Source organism: Rhineura floridana, chromosome 4, assembly GCF_030035675.1.
Source record: "Rhineura floridana isolate rRhiFlo1 chromosome 4, rRhiFlo1.hap2, whole genome shotgun sequence".
Classification (NCBI taxonomy): Eukaryota; Metazoa; Chordata; class Lepidosauria; order Squamata; family Rhineuridae; genus Rhineura; species Rhineura floridana.
Window position 1 is genome coordinate 2,707,878 of NC_084483.1, and position 19,933 is coordinate 2,727,810.

The 19,933-nt window shown below is 40.9% G+C and overlaps 1 protein-coding gene and 1 long non-coding RNA gene across 2 annotated transcripts in view; both read right to left on the reverse strand.

The window, feature by feature from the left end:
- Nucleotides 1-2,049: 2,049 nt before the first annotated feature.
- LOC133382797 (uncharacterized) lies at nt 2,050-3,359 on the reverse strand. Its single transcript, XR_009762085.1, has 3 exons — nt 3,242-3,359; nt 2,580-2,765; nt 2,050-2,117 (listed from the first exon to the last, which is right to left on the reverse strand). It is a non-coding gene; the product is annotated as an uncharacterized LOC133382797 (long non-coding RNA).
- Nucleotides 3,360-3,557: 198 nt separating this feature from the next.
- ACTR2 (actin related protein 2) overlaps nt 3,558-19,933 on the reverse strand; it is a 42,164-nt gene continuing 25,788 nt past the window's right edge. The window contains exons 4-9 of the mRNA XM_061622234.1: nt 19,581-19,653; nt 16,634-16,770; nt 10,317-10,466; nt 8,745-8,890; nt 8,250-8,382; nt 3,558-4,985 (exon numbers count right to left, since the gene is read on the reverse strand). Of these exons, the coding sequence (XP_061478218.1) occupies nt 4,815-4,985; nt 8,250-8,382; nt 8,745-8,890; nt 10,317-10,466; nt 16,634-16,770; nt 19,581-19,653 (810 nt within the window). The 3' untranslated portion in view covers nt 3,558-4,814. The remainder of the gene's footprint in view (nt 4,986-8,249; nt 8,383-8,744; nt 8,891-10,316; nt 10,467-16,633; nt 16,771-19,580; nt 19,654-19,933) is intronic.

Sequence of the window (19,933 nt, forward strand, 5' to 3'; positions counted from 1 at the left end):
GTGATGGGTTATCCTGGCCCATACACTTGTTTTTACTGTTGCCCTTATTGTGATTTGTAAGGTGATTGTTTTGTGTGTTGATTGCTCTGTTTTTAAGTCTGTGTTTTTATTGTTTTTTTGTCTTATAAATCAAATAAATACTAATAATATATAAGGCCCCAATAATTCCTATGTTTCCACCAGTTTTTTTAAGACACTTGCATAATGACCTTCCAACCATTTTTTTTAAAAAAGAATCATGTGTTTTCTATTTCTAGCTTTAAATGAGACATTTTTCAACACAACTGGTAAAATTTCCTTGAAAAGTCACCACCAAAATGTGTGTGTCTTCTGCTAGCTCAGGTGCCACTTTTTCAGGATTGTAAACACAAAAGAATCAGCTATATGCCTCTGCCCCAAAGGATGTAGTGAGACAGCCACCTTAGAAATCCCTGAGAATTTATAAGGAAACCATGGCCAAGCAGTGATGAAAGCAAGAAACTACATGAAGCAGACACAGGTTTACTCTCCTTCAGTCTAATGTCTGGAATTTTTAAATGTTGCTTAGTCCAGTTAACTATGGCATGTTAAAGCAGAAATAAGTAGTTTCTATATTTAACATTCATATGCATAAAAAACATAGCAGCCAGACGCTATAAAGTTGTCCGTTTCAACTGCTTTTTCAATTCATGCCTGCAGGCTACAAGAGCTGAAAGCTTGCTCCTTTTCCTGTACTTTATAATACTTTATTTTACCAGGAGAAGATGTTGCTGGCTCTTCTCCCTAATTACAGATCCATTTGGAGAAATTCCATTTAAACACACTTACACCTAGCAATAGATTATTACAGTTTGAACCTTTTCCTTATGATGCATATTATTTGCAGGTAGCATGCCATATGTGCAAAATGTTCTCATTCATTTACAATCTTGTCAACACTGATGATGATACTTTAAATATATCTTTTAAATTTAATTAAGCCTTGTCATTCCTTCTCAGCCAAGCATGTGCAGTGCTGAGTTCACAGTACTGCATTTAGCAATTAGCTGGAGAGGGATGCCTATGCATATCTCCCATGACATCTGGGGGGGCGGGGGGAGCTTGTTCTGTGCATGCAGAATACTTGTGTATAGTGTGAGGTGGGTTGATTATTTTACAGTGTGCATGTGGGCCTTCCAAACCTGGTATAGCCAGGCATATTTAATTTTCCAAGCTCTATGGCTACATAGATTGTCTTGTACATTCAGGCATTCCTGTTTCCCTTGGTTTCTCTAGTCACCAGTAATTTATTTTGTCTCTACTGCAATAGATTTTCATCCTTGTGTTACAAGGATGAATCAAATGAATAAATCAGCCAGGTCGCTTGTGATTATTTTGTACCAGAAATCAACACAATTTGTTATTTCAATTTAAACACACTGAACTGGAAAACAGATTTCTTTTATTCTTCATTCAAAAGGTGCATTTCTACTTGAAGAAACTGAGGTTACCAATTTGGAAATACGTGTTTGTGGCAAAATCTAGGAGTCTTGGTGGTTCTCGTTTATACCCTCGATAATTTTAAGCTCTTCCCTTCACCAGTGCAAATGACTAGGTAAATGCTTTAGGCTGCAATCCAATACATGTCTACTTGAAGTAAACTCCATTGGGTTCAATGGGACTTGCTCCCAGGTAATTGTGTATTGGGTTGCAGCCTTAGTCTGCAACCTGCCAGAAGCTTGGGGAAAATGATCTGTTAACTGGCAAACAATTAGCATCACTCATGGGATGGAGAGCCTGGCTGCGAGTCCAGGGTCTGAATTCAAATCCCCGCTCATGTCTCCTGGGTGTAAAGGGCCAGCTTAAGATCACCCCCACAGTGAGTGGCTCAGGGGTTATATGCCCTGCCATCTGTGCAGCGTGGGCAAGCTGCATAGTCCCAAGGAGCTCAGTTGCCCCCCAGCTGGCAGTTGCAGACAAGGAAGGGCTCGTGCAGCTGTGGCAAGCTGAGCAGGCCCTAGCCAGCAGGGGAGGACTAGCCTCAGAGGGAGGCAATGGTAAACCCCCTCTGAATACTACTTACCATGAACACCCTATTCAAAGGGTCACCATAAGTCAGGATCAACTTGAAGGTAGTCCATTTCCATTTGTAACAGATCCTGTAAAAATTACCACCAGTTTGCCTGATTTTTCTTCTCCCCACTCTACTCTCCCTCTTGGGAACTGTTTATGCTTTGAATTCTTGTTTTTCATTATCTGTGGCCACAATAGGGACACTCAACTCTATGATTAGATTCTTGTAGACTTCTGTCCAGATCAACAATTACTAGATATTTTCATATAAAGCAGTTTCAATATCTGAAACTTTTGACTTCATTTCCTCTCTTAAGTGTAGACGTTTTTAAAATTTTAATTGTTTAAACTTTTATTTAAAAAAAGTTTTAAAAATCTTTTTAATTTCTAAAAGTAATTCCTTAGAACGATTTATATCGTTTATGGTTGAGGAGCATAAGGCTCTTTCTCTGTGATATCATAATTAGAACAAAGGACCTCTGATGGGAAATGTTTTTTAAAAAGCAGTTGGTGCTCTTGACGGACGGTTAGGGCACAATCCAACTTACCTTTCAGCCGGGCTGGGGGGAGTTGGATGCTGCAGGCCCCCAGGGACAGCCAGCTCAGCAGATGGTGGGCTGGTGTAAGCTGCAAAAATGGGATATTCCAGGGGCATGGTGCAACTATTCTGTGAAAGAGTTGTATTTGCTCCCTCTTTAACAGACAATCAAGATTCCTGCCACCTTCTCTCTATTCTGAAAAAAAAGCCCTGGCTGTAAAGTTGGAATGAGTTTACCCTCAAACTCTGCATATTTTGGTGAGGTTCAATAGCACACACTATTTTGAGAGCACCCACGCTAGATTATCCCCGGACAGTTCTGAGTCAGTCTTCTTTGCAAACCACTCCTTAAAGCTGGCTTTTGTACCGCCTATGTGCTTAGATACAGGTTATCTAGTTCATTTTACCGTATTTTAGTGCTTTTCAGTAGCAAACAAAGATTAACCGATTAAGCTTGTGCTCTTGTTTGGGATTCTTGTTGTACACCGCCCTGAGAGCTTGTTGCTATAGGGCGGTTTAGAAATGTAATTAAATAAATAAATAAATAAAATAAAATAAATAAAATTTTCATCCGGGGGGAAAAAGGAGAAGAGGGCAGAATAAAAACTCACAAAGTAAGTAGGAATGACAAGCAGATATTGCTGGGACCAGCATGAAGCACTCACAATGTACCTTGCAACTTGCTGGAGCTCAACCGTTTGACACAAGCATTTTCACGGATTGTACTTGCTTTCAACAGGTGTGATTTGAGTACAGTGTGAAGTGGAAGAAAAAGATAAACCTGTCAACAATACACACCAGAAAATTAGCATCTGAGAGCACCCTTATTTACACAGGACAGTTATTCGTCTGAAATAGTTTCAGCTATCTTTTCGACAGGCTTTCCCTTTGTATGCACATGGATGTTATACCACAGACTTGCTCTGGTGAAAAAACAGTATTCTTCTGGCCTTCTTGGTGGATGCCACTTTGACAATAATCACTATACTTTTTTTCAATGGCACATTTGTCTTTAATGAAACAGTATTTCAAATATTCAAATTTTATTTCATTTTGTCCCAGAGTCAAGATTAGACAGGTAAATTTTGCATATTTACCAGTTAACTACAAGGCCAACATTCCAAGATTTTTTTTAAACCGCTACAAATATAGGTCATTCTTCACAACCTACTCACAGTTCCATATATAAATATCTGGGTGATTTTAAATAACATTTAACAATTATATATTTTTTAAAAAGCAGTAATTACTTGGCACTGAGTTTCTATGTGTTCAAATTTAATACAATTCAGCTTTTTGTAGTTTTGTACCAGTAATTAAAGTTCAGACTTTTTTTTAACATATTACTTTCAATAATTATATCTGGGAATCCAGTCCCAGATGACATTCCAATCTTGCCCCTTTTTATTATTATTAAAAAAAACTTTTAAGCCCAATGGTAATGAAAGACGATATCATGGTACCGAAACAAAAAAGGAAAAAAATATTGGAAGAACTTCTGTGCGCATTCCATAGGAGAAAACAACTATCTAGTGCCATATTCATAAAGCTGGAAAAATACATTTGAGAGAGAAAAATGCAAGAGGTTTGGATAATAAATTTGCAACAACCACACAAATTGCTGCTTTTTTAGGAAATGCAATATAAAAAGTGTCCCCATAACTTTGCCATCTAGTTAAAGGATTCATGGTCAATTTCCATGTGACTTAATTTCAGGTGCCTTATGTTTTTGGAACCCAAAATAGTTTGCAGTTTGACCCAATTTCAGAGTTCTTAAAGCAAGATGTAAAGACACTGATTTCAGAGTTCTTACGATATATAGACAACGGACAGCATAGGATAAAGGCAGAAGGATGCAAAGATAAACCACTACAACCATTACAAGAGCTGTTGTCCAAAGGTTCTCTCATGCTAACAGAGTTCCATCCATGATGAGCTACAGACAAATGCCAACAGCATTATAGCAATAAACCAAGAAAAACTACTGGAATTACCCAACTGCCTACTGGGAAGGAACAATGTGGCTGACAGGCCACTCTTGCCCTTGTTTTGTTTGCAGAGAAGTGGTCCAATTAAGTAGTCAAAAATAGCCACATTATAAAATAACTAACAAAAGGAACCAGAACCTGGCCCTTGGGTCAGAGGGCACAGAAAGGCCTTTCAATGTCACGTAGCTGAATGAGTTCAAAGATTGGCAATAAAGGAATGCGAGCAATGGAGCTATGATGGGAGTAAGCTTTGGAGTCTATCTAACAGTCACACCAAGCTTCTCAAGCACACGCACTCCCTTCTCTTGGTATTCTTGTCTGGTCATCCAGAAGTTGTCTTTGTCTTTCATGATGTCTGCTAGAACTGCACCTCCTAGGAATACCATGTGCTTTCGACGAGGTGGATCTTCAATACGAATCTTAAATTTCTTAACAGGAAAAAGAAATAAACAACATTACTTGAGGCTATAGAGTAAAGCTGCCAAAACTATAATAATGCCAGAACTGGCACTCAAAATAGCTCTCACTCTTTCTGGGTGAGCAATGACTATACTACTGGAATATTAGTAGCCACCATGGATAAAAGTTTAGCTTGGGGGATTATGGGCAATTCTGCAAGTCGGAAATGGAACTGCAGTTTCCAAACGTGACTTTCCCCAGTGCACTAATCTGAATGTGTAGCCCATCACATTCCAAAAACTGAAATATACGTTGCAAAAAACAAGTAACAGCAGGATCTGCATTTGGCAAAAACCGAGCGCATTCCACATTTTGCCTTGTTCCCAGGAAGTGTTAAGGGACATATCAGAACTCTGATTTCCTCTTTGCAGCTTTGGGCTTGCTCTGCGTCCTTGTAGATGTGGACCCAAGAACAACAGCAATGCTGAAAAACATAGCATGCTTTGCATGTTCTACACAGAAAACGGAAAGACATTTCAGATCCAGAAATACTTACAAAAATATTTAATGTGGACTGATAGGAAGATGTATGTTTCTAATCACTTAAAGTTCTGTAACTGATAAACCACTGTATTCTAGAAGGTCTATATTTTACATTTCATAGAGCTGCAACCCGGTTAAAGAACTTTCAAGTTATCACTACGCTGAATACAATCCATTAATGTTTGGATGCATACATCTTAGAGGCATTTATCTTATGCCACCTTCAATTTTTATACACACTGGTATAAAAACGGTGCTTTTTAAATATGCTGTCCATTCAATCAGGGGCCTCTTTTAGACAATTTAAATGTTACCAGATTTATCAAAGCTATTACCAAGATAGCACAAGAAGCAGGTAGCTCAGAAATTTTTCTATAAAATACTCATTGATGCTAGTAAACAAACAAACAAAAAAAAAAACCAAAAAAAAATAAATAAATCAAAGTCTGAACTCTGTTCACATATAATTTTGAGAAGGCAATGTTTGGTATTTTTGCAAGTCTGTACATAAGGAAACATTTAATAAGTCAGAGTAGCAGAACTTAGTATAAAGAGATTCTGCTAAAATGGAGGGCTGTAATACAATTACTGAAGTTCTTGTTCTGATCAGTAAGACAACACAGCTCTATAGTGTTCAGTGATGAATGTGGGTAAGTGATGTGGTTGTTTTCTAAAAAAAAATTGAATTGGGGGTGATGGGAATTGGGAGTCCAGCAGCAGAGGCTATTGGTTCCCCACCTCTGCCTTAGAAAGCGGTCTAATTTAACAAGTGTGTTTTACCTGTACTTAATAAACAAAGGTGAAAACTTTGAAACTGCCAAGGCTGCTGGGTATTTGTTGTCAGTATTCATTCATTGTTACTAATGAACTTGTGAAACAGAAACTTTTCTGCAGAAAAATAACGCCCTGGAAATTTTTCTGCCCTAATAATAATAATAATAATAATAATAAATTTAATTTCTTCGTCGCCTATCTGGCCAATGGCCACTCTAGGCGACTTACAAAATTATTAAAATACAATTAATAAAATACAGTAATACAATAAAAACAATAGATCTGCAACAACAATATTAAAACTGGGTAGGAGGCATTACAATTATATTGATTAACCCTCCCCGGATACCCCAAAGGCCTGCTGAAAAAGCCAGGTCTTTAAGGCTTTCCGAAATACATTTAGGGAAGAGGCATGCCGGAGATCTTGTGGGAGGGAGTTCCAAAGAGTGGGGGCCGCCACTGAGAATGCCCTCTCTCTTGTACCCGCCAATCTGGCTGTTTTTGTTGGCGGGATTGAGAGAAGGCCCTGTGTGGCCGATCTTGTCGGGCGGCATAATTGGTGGCGTTGAAGGCGCTCCGTGAGATAAACTGGGCCGAAACCGTATAGGGATTTAAAGGTCAATACCAACACCTTGAATTGGGCTCGGAAAACAACTGGAAGCCAGTGTAGGTCGAACAACACTGGTGTGATGTGATCTCGGCAGCGACTATTCGTAAGTAGTCGAGCCGCCGCATTTTGTATCAGTTGTAATTTCCGGACCGTTTTCAAGGGTAACCCCACGTAGAGCGCATTACAGTAGTCCAAACGAGAGGTGATCAGGGTGTGTACCACCAGTGGGAGCTGATGAACAGGAAGGTAGGGTTGCAGCCTTCGTATGAGGTGTAGTTGGTACCAGGCTGCCCGGCTCACTGCCGAAATCTGAGCCTCCATGGACAGCCTGGAATCAAGCACAACCCCAAGGCTGCGGACCTGGTCCTTTAGGGGTAAACTCACCCTACATCACTGATGTCGATAGGTTAAAGCAGACAGAGCTAATTTGTTTCAGGACCACACTGAGGGTTTACCACCCCTTTGAGGGTGACATTCTAGCATGCATGCCCACTCATTCACACGAACTCATGGAGCACACACAAATTTATGTTCTGCCAGGAGAGGGGGGGGGGAGAAGGGGACAGATTCAGCAGCATTTGTGGTTCTGCAGAGCAGCAGTAGGACAGGAGAACAAATGTAAAGCCTTTTTACCCTTGCAAAAGGGTCCTTTGGTGTGATGCCATTGTTAGAATGCCTTCAGAGAGAACAGGAAGGAGCGCTTCTACCTATTTCCTTAGTCTCTCTGAGAAGTCCAGCAGGAGGGTTGAAACCTCTCTGCTCTAACCAGTGCAATGATGGAGCCATGTTACCTGCTGAGGGATTTTTAAAAAAACAACAGATTTTAAGAGGAACCCAAATTGTTGGGCAGCTTCAGGACCCACCAGAAATTCCTACGGGTCTGTATACAGCATGAGCTTTAGCCACCCCTGATTACAGAATTGTATTTTATATTGTTGTGACCCGCCCTACTAGTGAAGGGTGGGTAACTATTATTATTACATTATTATTACTACTGCTACTGAAAGATGAAGACCCTTTAAGAACTTCAGTTGAAAATAAATTGTTAGTCATTCCACTGTTAGTCATGAAGTGGAAAACAAAAATAAATCAGTTCCTCCTTACAGTTCCAGTTTAACGGTTGCCTCTACAAAAAGTATTATACTACAGAGAACACTAGAAAGATCTTCACACATTTACCTCAAAAGTCAGTACAGTCCAAGGCACTGAACAGCTTAAAGCAATTTCATGTACCGCTGTAATTTCTATTTGACGTTGGCCATTCAACGTTTGTAAACTTAATCAAGACTGTCTCACCTTATTTTTGACCACCTTGCTCCCTCTAGTGACAGTCCTGTATATGACTGGTTTGAAGGTAGGTACTTACTGAAAGTTTCTCCACATCACCTTTCAGGACCCGTTCCAGGTAAAGTTGTTTAAGTTCACGTTCCAGTCGTGAAGGCAGCCCTGGGTACATAGTGGAACCTCCAGATAACACAATGTGCTTATAGAACTCAGACCTAAAGATGGAACACATTCCTTGTAGTGCAAACAATCAGCATGAATGCAGCAACTCGTGTGTAAGACATGCTTTCCCTTCCATAAAGAGTAACCACCATTAAATATGCAAATATTCTAAACAAATAATAGAATAGTCTTATATTTCTCCCATTCAGTATTCTCCTTCGGTAGCAATACAGGAGTAGTGAATACTGTATGGATGATTGGTAACCTTTTTTTTTCTAGCCCTCGAACCTTAGCTATCTTTTCAAGTACTCTCCTCTGTAAACACAACACGTCATGCAATGTCAGGAAGTGGCCCATCCCCATCCAGTCTTCTACCCTCACACAGACTGTGTATGCTAGCTTTTCCTGGTCCTACCTGGTGTCAATATCAGCAGCTTGGATGGTGTTGAACAGCAACTCAGCAACACCAACTCCCTCCACATTGATCAAGTGAGGCTGGAACAGAGCTTCTGGTGCCTCAAACCTTTCACCACCAACTTTAATAATTCTGCCATCTGGGAGCTATAGAACAGAATGTGAAGTTACTAATAAAAGTTACTAATAAAATGCAGACAGTGTTTAGATATATCACTAGAAACCCCTCTAGCAATGCAAGGTTAATTCAAGTGCATGATGGGGGAAAGTTACTATACCCTCTTTTGTTGCATTTGTAGCTTAGCCTTCAATCTATTCGAGTTCTAGCTTTTATTATGGATTTCATACGCTACATTCTGAGCACGCATTAAGAATGTGGCTGCCTTTAGACTTTTGTTTATTTATCTGGGTGTTTAGGGCCATGTGTACAGTAGGGCCCTGCTTTTCAGCGTTCCGCTAATATGGCAGCTTTCAATTAGAGTAAGGCCCCACTCATACAATGCTTGTTCCGCTTTCATGGCGTTTTTCAGGCGCCGGGCACCATTTTATTGACAGAGTTCCGCTTTTCGGCGGGTCTCTTTTAGGCGGAGGTCTGGAATGGAACCCGCTGTATGAGTGGGGCCCTACTGTACCAAGTTTCAGTTTACTACTAGTTAATTTTCTGGGGGGAGGGAGTACCTCACAAAGCAAGTAGACCAGAAAACTCTCTCTAGGAACAGAATACTCACTGATGCCAATATACAATGATTAAGAGAGCTGAGGATGACTGTCACTATACACTAAAGGGAAAATGTTTGGCAAAGATGACAAAGAAATTCACTACCAATCCCCTGTTCTATTCTAGAAGTCTGGCCTGTTCCTTAAAACCACACTCTCACAAACGTGGATATAACTGCCTCGGACGAAGGCAAGAATGAACTGGAGTGGGAGGGGCATCTTTACTTCAGTACATTCTTGCCTTCAGACGCTAGATGGCGCTATTACCCACGTCATGGCATGCTACCTGGGGAAAACCACATGCACAGCCACCATGGTGTTTGCTTTGTGGGTTTTTCTCTGACTTTTGACCAAAAGACACAGCTGGCGCAAGACTGGCAGCATCACATTATATGCGGCAGTGTCACATTATATGCTTTTTTATCTTCCCCCTCTCTTCTGACTCTTAAAATGTACTTATTTTTAAATAACACCATACTTTTAGACAAAGCCTCCAAGGTGTCTTACAACAGTTTTTTTTTAAAAAAACCCACAATACTTTGGGGAAAAGTCAGGGACAGAGAGAAACTCATTGGAAGCATTTACTTCCTACTCTCTCCAGGAAAGTAGTAAGTTGGATAACTATGGTAGTTACTGTGTGAAGTTGGGCAGCTATCAAGAGGTTATGTCTTCAGATGACTCATTGGCTTCCATTAAGCCTCATAAGATTTAATGGAGCAGTAGAATTTGGAACAAAGCAAACAATTTGAAAAACAAACACTTAAGAAAAAAGGTTTCACTTAAATCAGTATCTGAAATAGTTCCCAAAGTGTCTGAGCTTAAGAATGCAGCCACATGTCTCTTAAGTGATACTCACCGTGTAGGACTCAACTAACACAGTAGTTTCCAAGGCCAGTTTCTGCTCCTGCTCAATGTTGTAGCCCACATAGCAGAGCTTTTCTTTAATCATACGAACTGTCTCAAAATCAGCGGAATGGTTGAAGGCATATCCTCGTAGTAAAAGCAGCTGGTATGAAAATAAGTTAATTAGTGGCAAACCTGAAAACTATTCTCCCTTCTACATATAGCTTTTAAAAAGAAAAGCAGGCTTCTGAAAGCTATATTAACACAGTAATTAATTTGTTAAGTAACTTGGAGTCCTTCAGGTAACAAGTAATTAATTAATAACCGCCACCACCACCTGTAAAGTATGGCAAGTAGGAAAATAATCAAATCACGCAGATTAAGACAACTGATCTTTCAAGTTCAGAAATTTAGCCTGTTCATGGCAATAGCCCACAAGTTTGTATATTTAAATGAGAGATGATTCTCACTTTTTTCTTCAAACTCTGGTATGAATACCACGTTTAAGATATATAACAGCATCTCATCAAGCATGAAGGGAACATACAGATTTTCATTTTGGGGGGAAACCGATCGATTGGTTACCAAATTGTGCTCCTTATAGGTCTGTTATTGAAAATAGTCCCAAAATTTTAGTTTGCTGCTAATCTCCTTACAAGGCTAGCGATATGAAGCATATTCAGCCAGGGCATGTCTTCTCCCAGATGTTCCCCCACCACTACAAGTCTAAGGTCTTGCAGGGAGGCCTCGTTCGACTACCTTGGATTGTATTCAATGTTAGTCCTCCCCAGAGTAGACTCATTGAAATTAATAGGAATGACTAACTTAGGTCCATTAGTTTCAATGGGTCTGCTCTGAGTAGGACTAACATTGAACACAATCCCTTTATTGTTCATGAGGCAAGATCTACTGGTGTCCAGGGAAAGGGCTTTCATCAGGTCACTTCCTTACCTAGTTTGAGCCATGCTATTAAAAATTTATTTATTCACTCGTACATTCTAAGTTAATCTTTTCGGGAGAGTGCTTTTATTTTATTTCTCCATTGCTACTACATGATTGCGCTATGACGTTAGTTTACATTTTTCATTTTTATCCTAATACTGCTGTAAATTGCCTCATGTTTCCATGGACAGAAAAGTGGTTAAACTGTAAATTTGTTTCTTGTAAACACATTTTTCGAGCAACCAAAAAGATGATTGTACACATAGACATCACCAAATGGTCAATATAGGAATCAAATTGATTATATAATTGGTAGCAGAAGATGGAGAAGTTCCATACTTTCTGCAAAAACAAGACCAGGAGCAGACTGCGGTACAGATCATGAACTAGTTGTATCAAAAATCAGAGTAAAGCTAAAGAACAACAACAAAGCACTCATAATGCCAAAATACAATTTAAATACCATCCCAGAAGAATATAAAGATCAAATAAGAAACAGGTTTGAGGCTTTAAACTTAGTTGACAGAGAACCAGAAGAACTATGAAGTCAGTGACATTATCAGGGAAGAATGCAAAAAGACAAAACCTCTCGTTAAAAAGAGAGAAAGACCTCAATGGATGACTGAAGAAACTCTTAAAATGGTTAAAGAGAGAAGGAAAGCAAAAGCAAAAAGAGATAGAAACACAGTAAGAACCCTTAATGCAATAATACAGTGACTAGTACGTAGGGACAAAGAGAATGATTACAGTAGTTATTGTATAGAAATAGAAGAGGAAAACAAAAAGGGTAGAAGAGCCCAATTCCAAAAGATTAGAGAAATGAAAGGGAAATTTAAACCTAGAGTAGGGATGTTGAATAATCAACAGGGGAACACACTGACTGACCAAGATGAAGTAAAAGGAAGATGGAAGCAATACACTGAAGAACTCTATAAAAGAGATGCTAGGATGACAAATTCATTCATATGATGAACAGCCAGAAATTTTAGAATGTGAGCTGAAAGCTGCTCTTAAAGTACTTGGTAGAAACAAATCCCCAGGAATAGATGGCATACCAATAGAGTTGCTACAAGCTACTGAGACTGAATCTCTCCAAATTTTGACAAAAATCTGTCAAGAAATATGGAAAACTAAACAATGGCCCACAGACTGGAAGTGTTCAATATATATCCCAATTCCAAAGAAAAGGGATCCTAGGGAATGCAGTAATTATCCAACTATTGCCTTACTATCTCATGCAAGCAAAGTAATGCTCGAGATTCTACAACAAAGGCTCTTACCATATATGGAGTGAGAAATGCCAGATGTCCAAGCTGGATTTAAAAAGGGAAGAGGCACCAGAGATCATATTGCAAACATACGTTGGATAATGGAACGGAGCAAGGCATTTCAGAAGGAAATCACCCTGTGCTTTATAGATTACAGCAAAGCCTTTGACTGTGTAGATCATGAAAAACTATGGAATGCTTTAAAAGAAATGGGGATGCCACAGCGTCTGATTGTCCTGATGCGCAACCTATATCTGGACTAGAGGCTACTGTAAGGACAGAATATGGAGAAACTGATTGGTTCCCCACTGGAAAGGGTGTGAGACAGAGGTGTATTTTATCACCCTATTTATTTAATCTATACGTAGAACATATCATACGGAAAGCATATCATACGGATTGGACCAAGATGGAGGTGTGAAAACTGGAGGGAGAAATATCAATAATTTAAGATATGCAGGTGATATTATACTGCTAGCAGAAATCAGTAATTATTTAAAACGAATGCTGATGGAATTTAAAGAGGAAAGCACAAAAGCAGGGCTACAGCTGAATGTCAAAAAGATTAAAGTAATGTCAACAGAAGATTTATGCAACTTTAAAGTTGACAATGAGGACATTGAACTTGTCAAGGATTATCAATACCTCGGCACAGTCATTAACCAAAATGGAGACAATAGTCAAGAAATCAGAAGAAGGCTAGGACTGGGGAGGGCAGCTATGAGAGAACTAGAAAAGGTCCTCAAATGCAAAGATGTATCACTGAACACTAAAGTCAGGATCATTCAGACCATGATATTCCTGATCTCTATGTATGGATGTGAAAGTTGGACAGTGAAAAGAGCAGATAAGAGAAAAATCAACTCATTTGAAATGCGGTGTTCGGGAAGAGCTTTGCGCATATCTTGGACTGCGAAAAAGACAAATAATTGGGTGTTAGAACAAATTAAACCAGAACTATCACTAGAAGCTAAAATGATGAAACTGAGGTTATCCTACTTTGGATACATAATGAGAAGACATGATTCACTAGAAAAGACAATAATGCTGGGAAAAACAGAAGGGAGTAGAAAAAGAGGAAGGCCAAAGAAGAGATGGATTGATTCCATAAAGGAAGCCACAGACCTGAACTTACAAGATCTGAACAGGGTGGTTCATGACACATGCTCTTGGAGGTCGCTGATTCATAGGGTCGCCATGAGTCATAGTCAACTTGAAGGCACATAAAAACAAATTTTTGAAAACAGTGAACAGATCCCTGACAAGATGCTGCTTCAGTATTCTTAAGAGACAAATGTGGTCTTTCAGGAAATTCCTAATATAGTTATGCAAATTATATCTCCAGACCCCCATCCGGCACTGCTTTCTATCATTCCTGAAAATATGCAACATCTCTTCACCCTTTTCACCGCAGAAAAAACTGAAATTGCTCACCATTGGAAACATAACTCTTCATTTACTATGGACGGGTGGTGGCGTAAGGTTTGGGAGCTGGCTTTATTAGAGAAGCATTCCTCCACAAAGTAAAGTTAGTCAAGGAATAACTAAAATTGACAAATTTGATGAAGTGTGGTGGCCATTCCTAATTTTCCTTAGTAAGGATGTTTGTACCCAGAAACAGCCACCCTCTCAGTTACACTTCTGCCCTGGTCAAACTAGTCACTCTCTGAAGTTCTTAATAACTTTGCATTTTTATAGTTATGAAAGTATTGGTAATGTATAACTGTAATTACTCCTTCCCCCTTTTTATATATCATTCTCAATTTCTCCCCTCTTTTAAACTGCATTGTACACTTACCATCCCTGAATTTTCTGTTCAGTTTTAAAAAACAATAACAATGTGGTTTTTTTATATATAGAGATATAGATAGATATAGATATAGATAGATATATAGATATAGATATATAAAGGGACAAAAGTGCACTGTTCGCACCTGAGCTTTGAGTATTTTGTTTGGATACATGGAATATAGATATCACATAAAATGTAAAGTTCTCCAGCTCTGTCTTAACGTTTCAACCTTATATATACACTGTTATTCTACTGTTATAACCTCAGCAATTAAAAAACCATGTTCATGTTAAGAACATCGACCACTAGCACTGGGCACTCACACTCCGGCAGTATTTTGAAGACAGGCTATTTATTCTCTTGTTGCAAAGGAGATTTGCAATGTTAACATCTTCAAACAGAATCATGATGGCTACCCTATCTCAAGAGTTCTTAATTACATTCGGAGTGAATCTCCTTCAAGTCAATGAAACGTATTTAGGCTTCCCCAACTGTGTAATGCCAAAGTTCCACTCATCAGCCTTGACAAAAAATAATACCGTATCATATCAGTTTGAGCTTAGCTGTAAATGCTGTCCATGCCTGGCTTATGAGCAGCCACTCCTTTGGTAGTTCTAGTGTCCTCAGAAGCTCAGGGGGTAGTGGCCTGGAAGACAGGATTGTGGTGACCCCTAAGTACTGGAATTCCCTCCAGACTGAGCAGCATCTGGCAAATTCATTGTACAGCTTTAGGCAAATGCTGAAGATGCACCTCTTTACCTTGGCCTTTGATATCTGAGATGTAGAATCCATCCTTTTTGTGAATTTAAGTGTTCTTAATACTGTATCTTAAAATTGTTGTAACCTGCCCTGGATAATAAATGATGACGACGACGACAACTAGTACTGTGAGCAATATGGAATTAGAAGCAAATTGATGGAGGAATGTCACAAGGTATGGGACGCAGGAAGTCAGTTCCTTTATACCAGCAATGTGGGCTGTGGTCTCAATGAGAGTTTCAGCCAAGCCACACCCACCCTCCCTACATTTGACATCATATATGACATCAGGTACAGGGCAGGTAGAGGATGAAAGTGATCAGTGACCCCTGCAAGCACCATCATGATAGTCAAGGCTTGCTTGCAAAGTAAAAGGACTTTGCAGACCCCACCAATCAGTTAATTGTTTATGCTTGCAAAGCCCTGTAGTGTCTTCACAGGGCTTTGCAAGCCTGAACAATTACCTGATCAGCAGTACTTGCAAAGCCTTGGGCCCCCGCAAAGGAAAACACTTCACCTGATGCTATGCTAACATTAAGTGACTGGCAGGTGGGTGACCTGCTCACATGTCAAAATGGCCCATGGGGGCCTCCAGCCTACCAGCTGCAAACAGCTCCCCACCTCTGCCTTATGCCAATCTAACCAGTGCATTACAGATATAACGAATGTTAAGTTATGTCGCTGTGCAAGCATTGCTAAGAACCCCATAAACTATAATGTGCATATTGAAAGCCAGGGCTGGCGCCAGAGGGTGGCCAGATCGGGCCCCGGCTGAGGGCCCCTCCTTAGTGTGGGTAGCGCTCCCTTCCGCGATCTGTGGCAGCGTCGCCTCCCAACCCTGCTGTGGATCACAGAGATGGAGCTCCCAGGCACCCTCCTACTACTGCGCAGGCCAGCAACACCCAACTGTATGTCCCACCTACCTCTCCCTTGAAGTAAATGCTGGTAGTGCTGCGGGTGCAAGTCTGCCATCAACCAAGTTGGCAGCCGAGGTTTCCCTAAGGGGCTGATGCCCCTGCCGCCATCTTGGTTGATAGCAGCTATGCCGCAGGTAGCACGCATGCGTGCCATCAATCAAGATGGCAGCAGAGGCATCAGCCGCTTAGGGAAGCCTTGGCCTTCATCTTGGTTGATGGCAGGCATGCACGCACAGCACAAGCATTTGTTGCGACAGAACAAATCCTCTCCCAAGGAATATCCCCCCCCCAAAAAAGCATAGGTAGGTAGGTAGGTAGGTGTGGCATGCATGCGGGTGTCAGGGCCCGGGGCAGGCTGGTGCCCAAGGGCCCCGGCATGCCTAGCCCTGGTGATAGCAAAGATGGGTTCCAGGGGTAGCTGTAAATATGAATTGGAGGGAAGAAGAGGCGGGCACAGAAGCAGCTTACAACTCAACTACAGTCAAGTTCCTGCCTTCAAGTATTTCAAAAATACCTCCTTCTTTCCCAGGAAGGCTCTATGAAGAACCAATAATATATTGTCAGGAATGACCCACTGGTTTCTGTTCTCTCTCACTGTAGGCTTGTACTAAGAGATTACGCTTTCTGTTCAGATCTAACATCACTAACTTACCTTGATGAGGTATCTGGTAATATCTCTACCAGCAATATCTAGTCTTCTGGTGAGATGAGGAAGAGAAAAGCCTTCATAGACTGGACAAATGTGAGTAACACCATCTCCAGAATCCACAACAACACCAGTCAGTAAACCTGTACAAGAATAACAGCAAAAGCCCGTGACAGCATGTCAACTGGGAGCCTGTTTTCAGGCCCAGGGAACAAAAATAGCTTTGACCCACGCAGAATTCTCCTGAATCTCCGTCTCAGTGGCTTTTGACACCAACTAAAGTATCATTATGGAAAGACTATCCAGGTTGGGGCACTGTATCTCAGTATTTCCAATTCTACTTGGATGGCTGATTCTAGAAGGCAGTGTTGTGAAATACTATGGTCAGCGACAGAAGAAAAAAGGAAGTGGAATGGTTTTGAAGGAAGCTGGATAGTTAGAGCAGGCTCAATTATGTTATTTATTACATTAACATCCCATCTTTCCTCCAAGGAGCGAAAGGTGGCATCCATGATCCTTGCCTTCTTCATTTTATCCTCACAAGAAGCCTGTGAGATAGTAAAAAGGAGTGGGATAGCATCACACCCCACTTTGAATACTGCTATAGCCCCATCTTATCTCCCATGCCTTTATTTCATTTAAGCGTAAACACTGACTGAGGTTGTTTGGAGTGAGCTGTTAGTTCTGTTACTGATGGGGCTGCACTCTCCCTGAGACCAGATCTGAAGACCAGGGATGTTGATGGATGCAGCAGTATTGTGGGTGACCTAAATGGCATCCAAGGCATGCAGTGCCTTCTACCAGTTCATGCTGGTGCTCCAGCTGTAGCCCCTCTTTGACAGAGAGAGGCTGACCACAGCTACCCATGTCTGAATACCTCCAGATTAGGATACTTATATATTCATGTAGAAATATGCACATAGGGTTGTCTTAGAAGACTTACTGGAAACTTCAGTTAGTAACCCTAGCAGCTGTACTTTGTAATTAAATTACAAATGGCACAGAGTTAAGCACTGGACTCTGATGGGGATGTAAATCAAGCCCCTCCCTAAACATCAGATCAATCACTTGATGAGCAGGGAGGGAATGGTAAGCCCTCCTCCTCAGCTGATCTGCACGTATTAGTCAAGGGGTGTGTGTGTGCCTGTGAGCATCGTGTAGGTGGGTGTAGGAGTAGGGAGCCATACTCGTGGCTGGCATGTAGCCCTCAGTGTTGGTGAGTACAGGGTGAATACAGCCTTGAGCTAATCATCCTGTCCTGTGCCAAAGAGTTGCATATCAAATGGATGGAAAGATGAAGTTCTGTATTTAACAGAAGGATCATAGACCCTAGAAGCATCTGGGTCATTGTTAAAAGCTAGACAAGAGTGTGAGGCCCAGCCCTATCTTATGAAAATAATCAAGAATGGCCAGCGTATTTCACCCTCAAAGTGGAAAGCATGCCACTATAACATCTTAAGCTTTCCATGCTGCAGCCTAGAAAGAATTATTATTCAAATGATTAAAGAAGGGGTTTTGACACAGTCTTAAGACAAGCACCATAAACAGGGCAGCTCAATCTTGGTGTCATCTTGTACAGTCTTTCTTTTCTTTTATGGGACTTTCCCTGTTGCAGATTGCTTTTGTTTCTCTCGTTAAGGAAATAAAAGCACAACGGAGAAAATGAATACAGTCGGGCCCCGCTTTACGGCGTTCCGCTTTACGGCGCTTCGTTCATGCGGTGGTTTTCAATTAGGGAAAGGCCCCGCTCTTACAGCACTTGTTCTGCTAATACGGCGAGGGGTTTCCAGCGCGCGCCATTTTGACGTCATTTGGGGCCGCTTTATGGCAATTTCCGCTTTACGGCGGGGGCCTGGTCCCTAACCCGCCGTATTAGTGGGGCCCTACTGTACTTCAAATGTGTAACCTAGCACACTGAGCCATTAAAAAATTGTTAATACCGTTCTCCTTGTATGCAGGAAAAAAAACACCCTCCCTATTCTAAACATAATGTTGCCAATATCAGCCATTTTCTTCATATTCTTTAAAATGCAATCTCGTAAGAAGAATCTGGTTAGAACAACTTGTATCAAATATGCACCGTGGTCCCATTTGTATTTGGATACGTGCTTTATTCTCTTCAAGCAACAGAACTCAAACAGTCTTCCTAGAGTCTCCGGAAATGAAAGGGCCAGTTGAATAGGCTTTGGAGCCTTTTCAATCAATATGTGGAGTGATTTGCTTCGATAAGAAATTAACACTTGACCCAAGAGCAGCATAACATACAACTGCAGCCTCGTACATCTGCCAAGGTGTTCTCCCTGTCCTAATTATGAGCTGGTAATAGTATCTCATTTAGCAATAGAAAAGACTACGTTGTAGAGAACATAAGTACTACAGGCCATGCTTATTATCTTCTCCTTCAAGCAAGGATGGAGAACCTTTCCCAACACAGACTGCATTCGCTCTGCCAGCAGTGGGCAGGACCAAAAGTCGCTGTGGCCCAAGCCAAAGTGGCCAGGGCCACCCCACAATCTCTCACTACGCAACCTGCACAGTTACTCACCTCAAAAAAGGCCTCCAAATAATATCATTGGAGAAAGTTGCCATTAGCTGGGGTTGCGATGGCTTGTTTCTTTTGCTAGTAAAAAGGGTGGCCAAGGACTCTTGGCATTACATGAACCAGACATAAATCTTAAGTACAAAGTAATTTTTACATATATCGTGGTTGGCTGGGCAGCAACACTCACTTGGCCTCATGGTCTGTGTTGCAGCTGCTCACCAGGAGGTAGTGCGATGCGATGCAAATACACCAGCAGAGGTAATCCAGTGCTCCCGATGGTACGTCTGCACCACACTGACCCCACTGCCGCCTTATCCCTCTCTCTGGTAAGCAGCTGCAATGCCGGCAACAAGAGGTCAGGTGAGCACTGCCACTCCACCCTGCTGACCACTGTTGAGTATTTACACTCACCTTGTGCATACAGAGTGAGAACTGCTTGAATGGCTACATAGACCCCGGAAAACTGGTAGGTTTCAAACATCACCTGGAAAATAAACATTGTCTTTTGCTTGTAGAAATATAGTAAATTTCATAGGTATGATCTGTGTATGACTAAGCACTGTTTCCTGACTCTGTTATCAGTACTTGCTAAAAAGCATGGTTCATAGGTCAAAGTATCCCTATGAGTTCCTCCACCCCTCAAACATGGAAATCCATACTTTCAAAATTGCGACGTTGAAAGCTATCACTTTTAATGTTTTAAGATCATTAATATCCAGTTTTGCAGGATTATATCTTGTAAACATTTATGTCATAATCTTGTA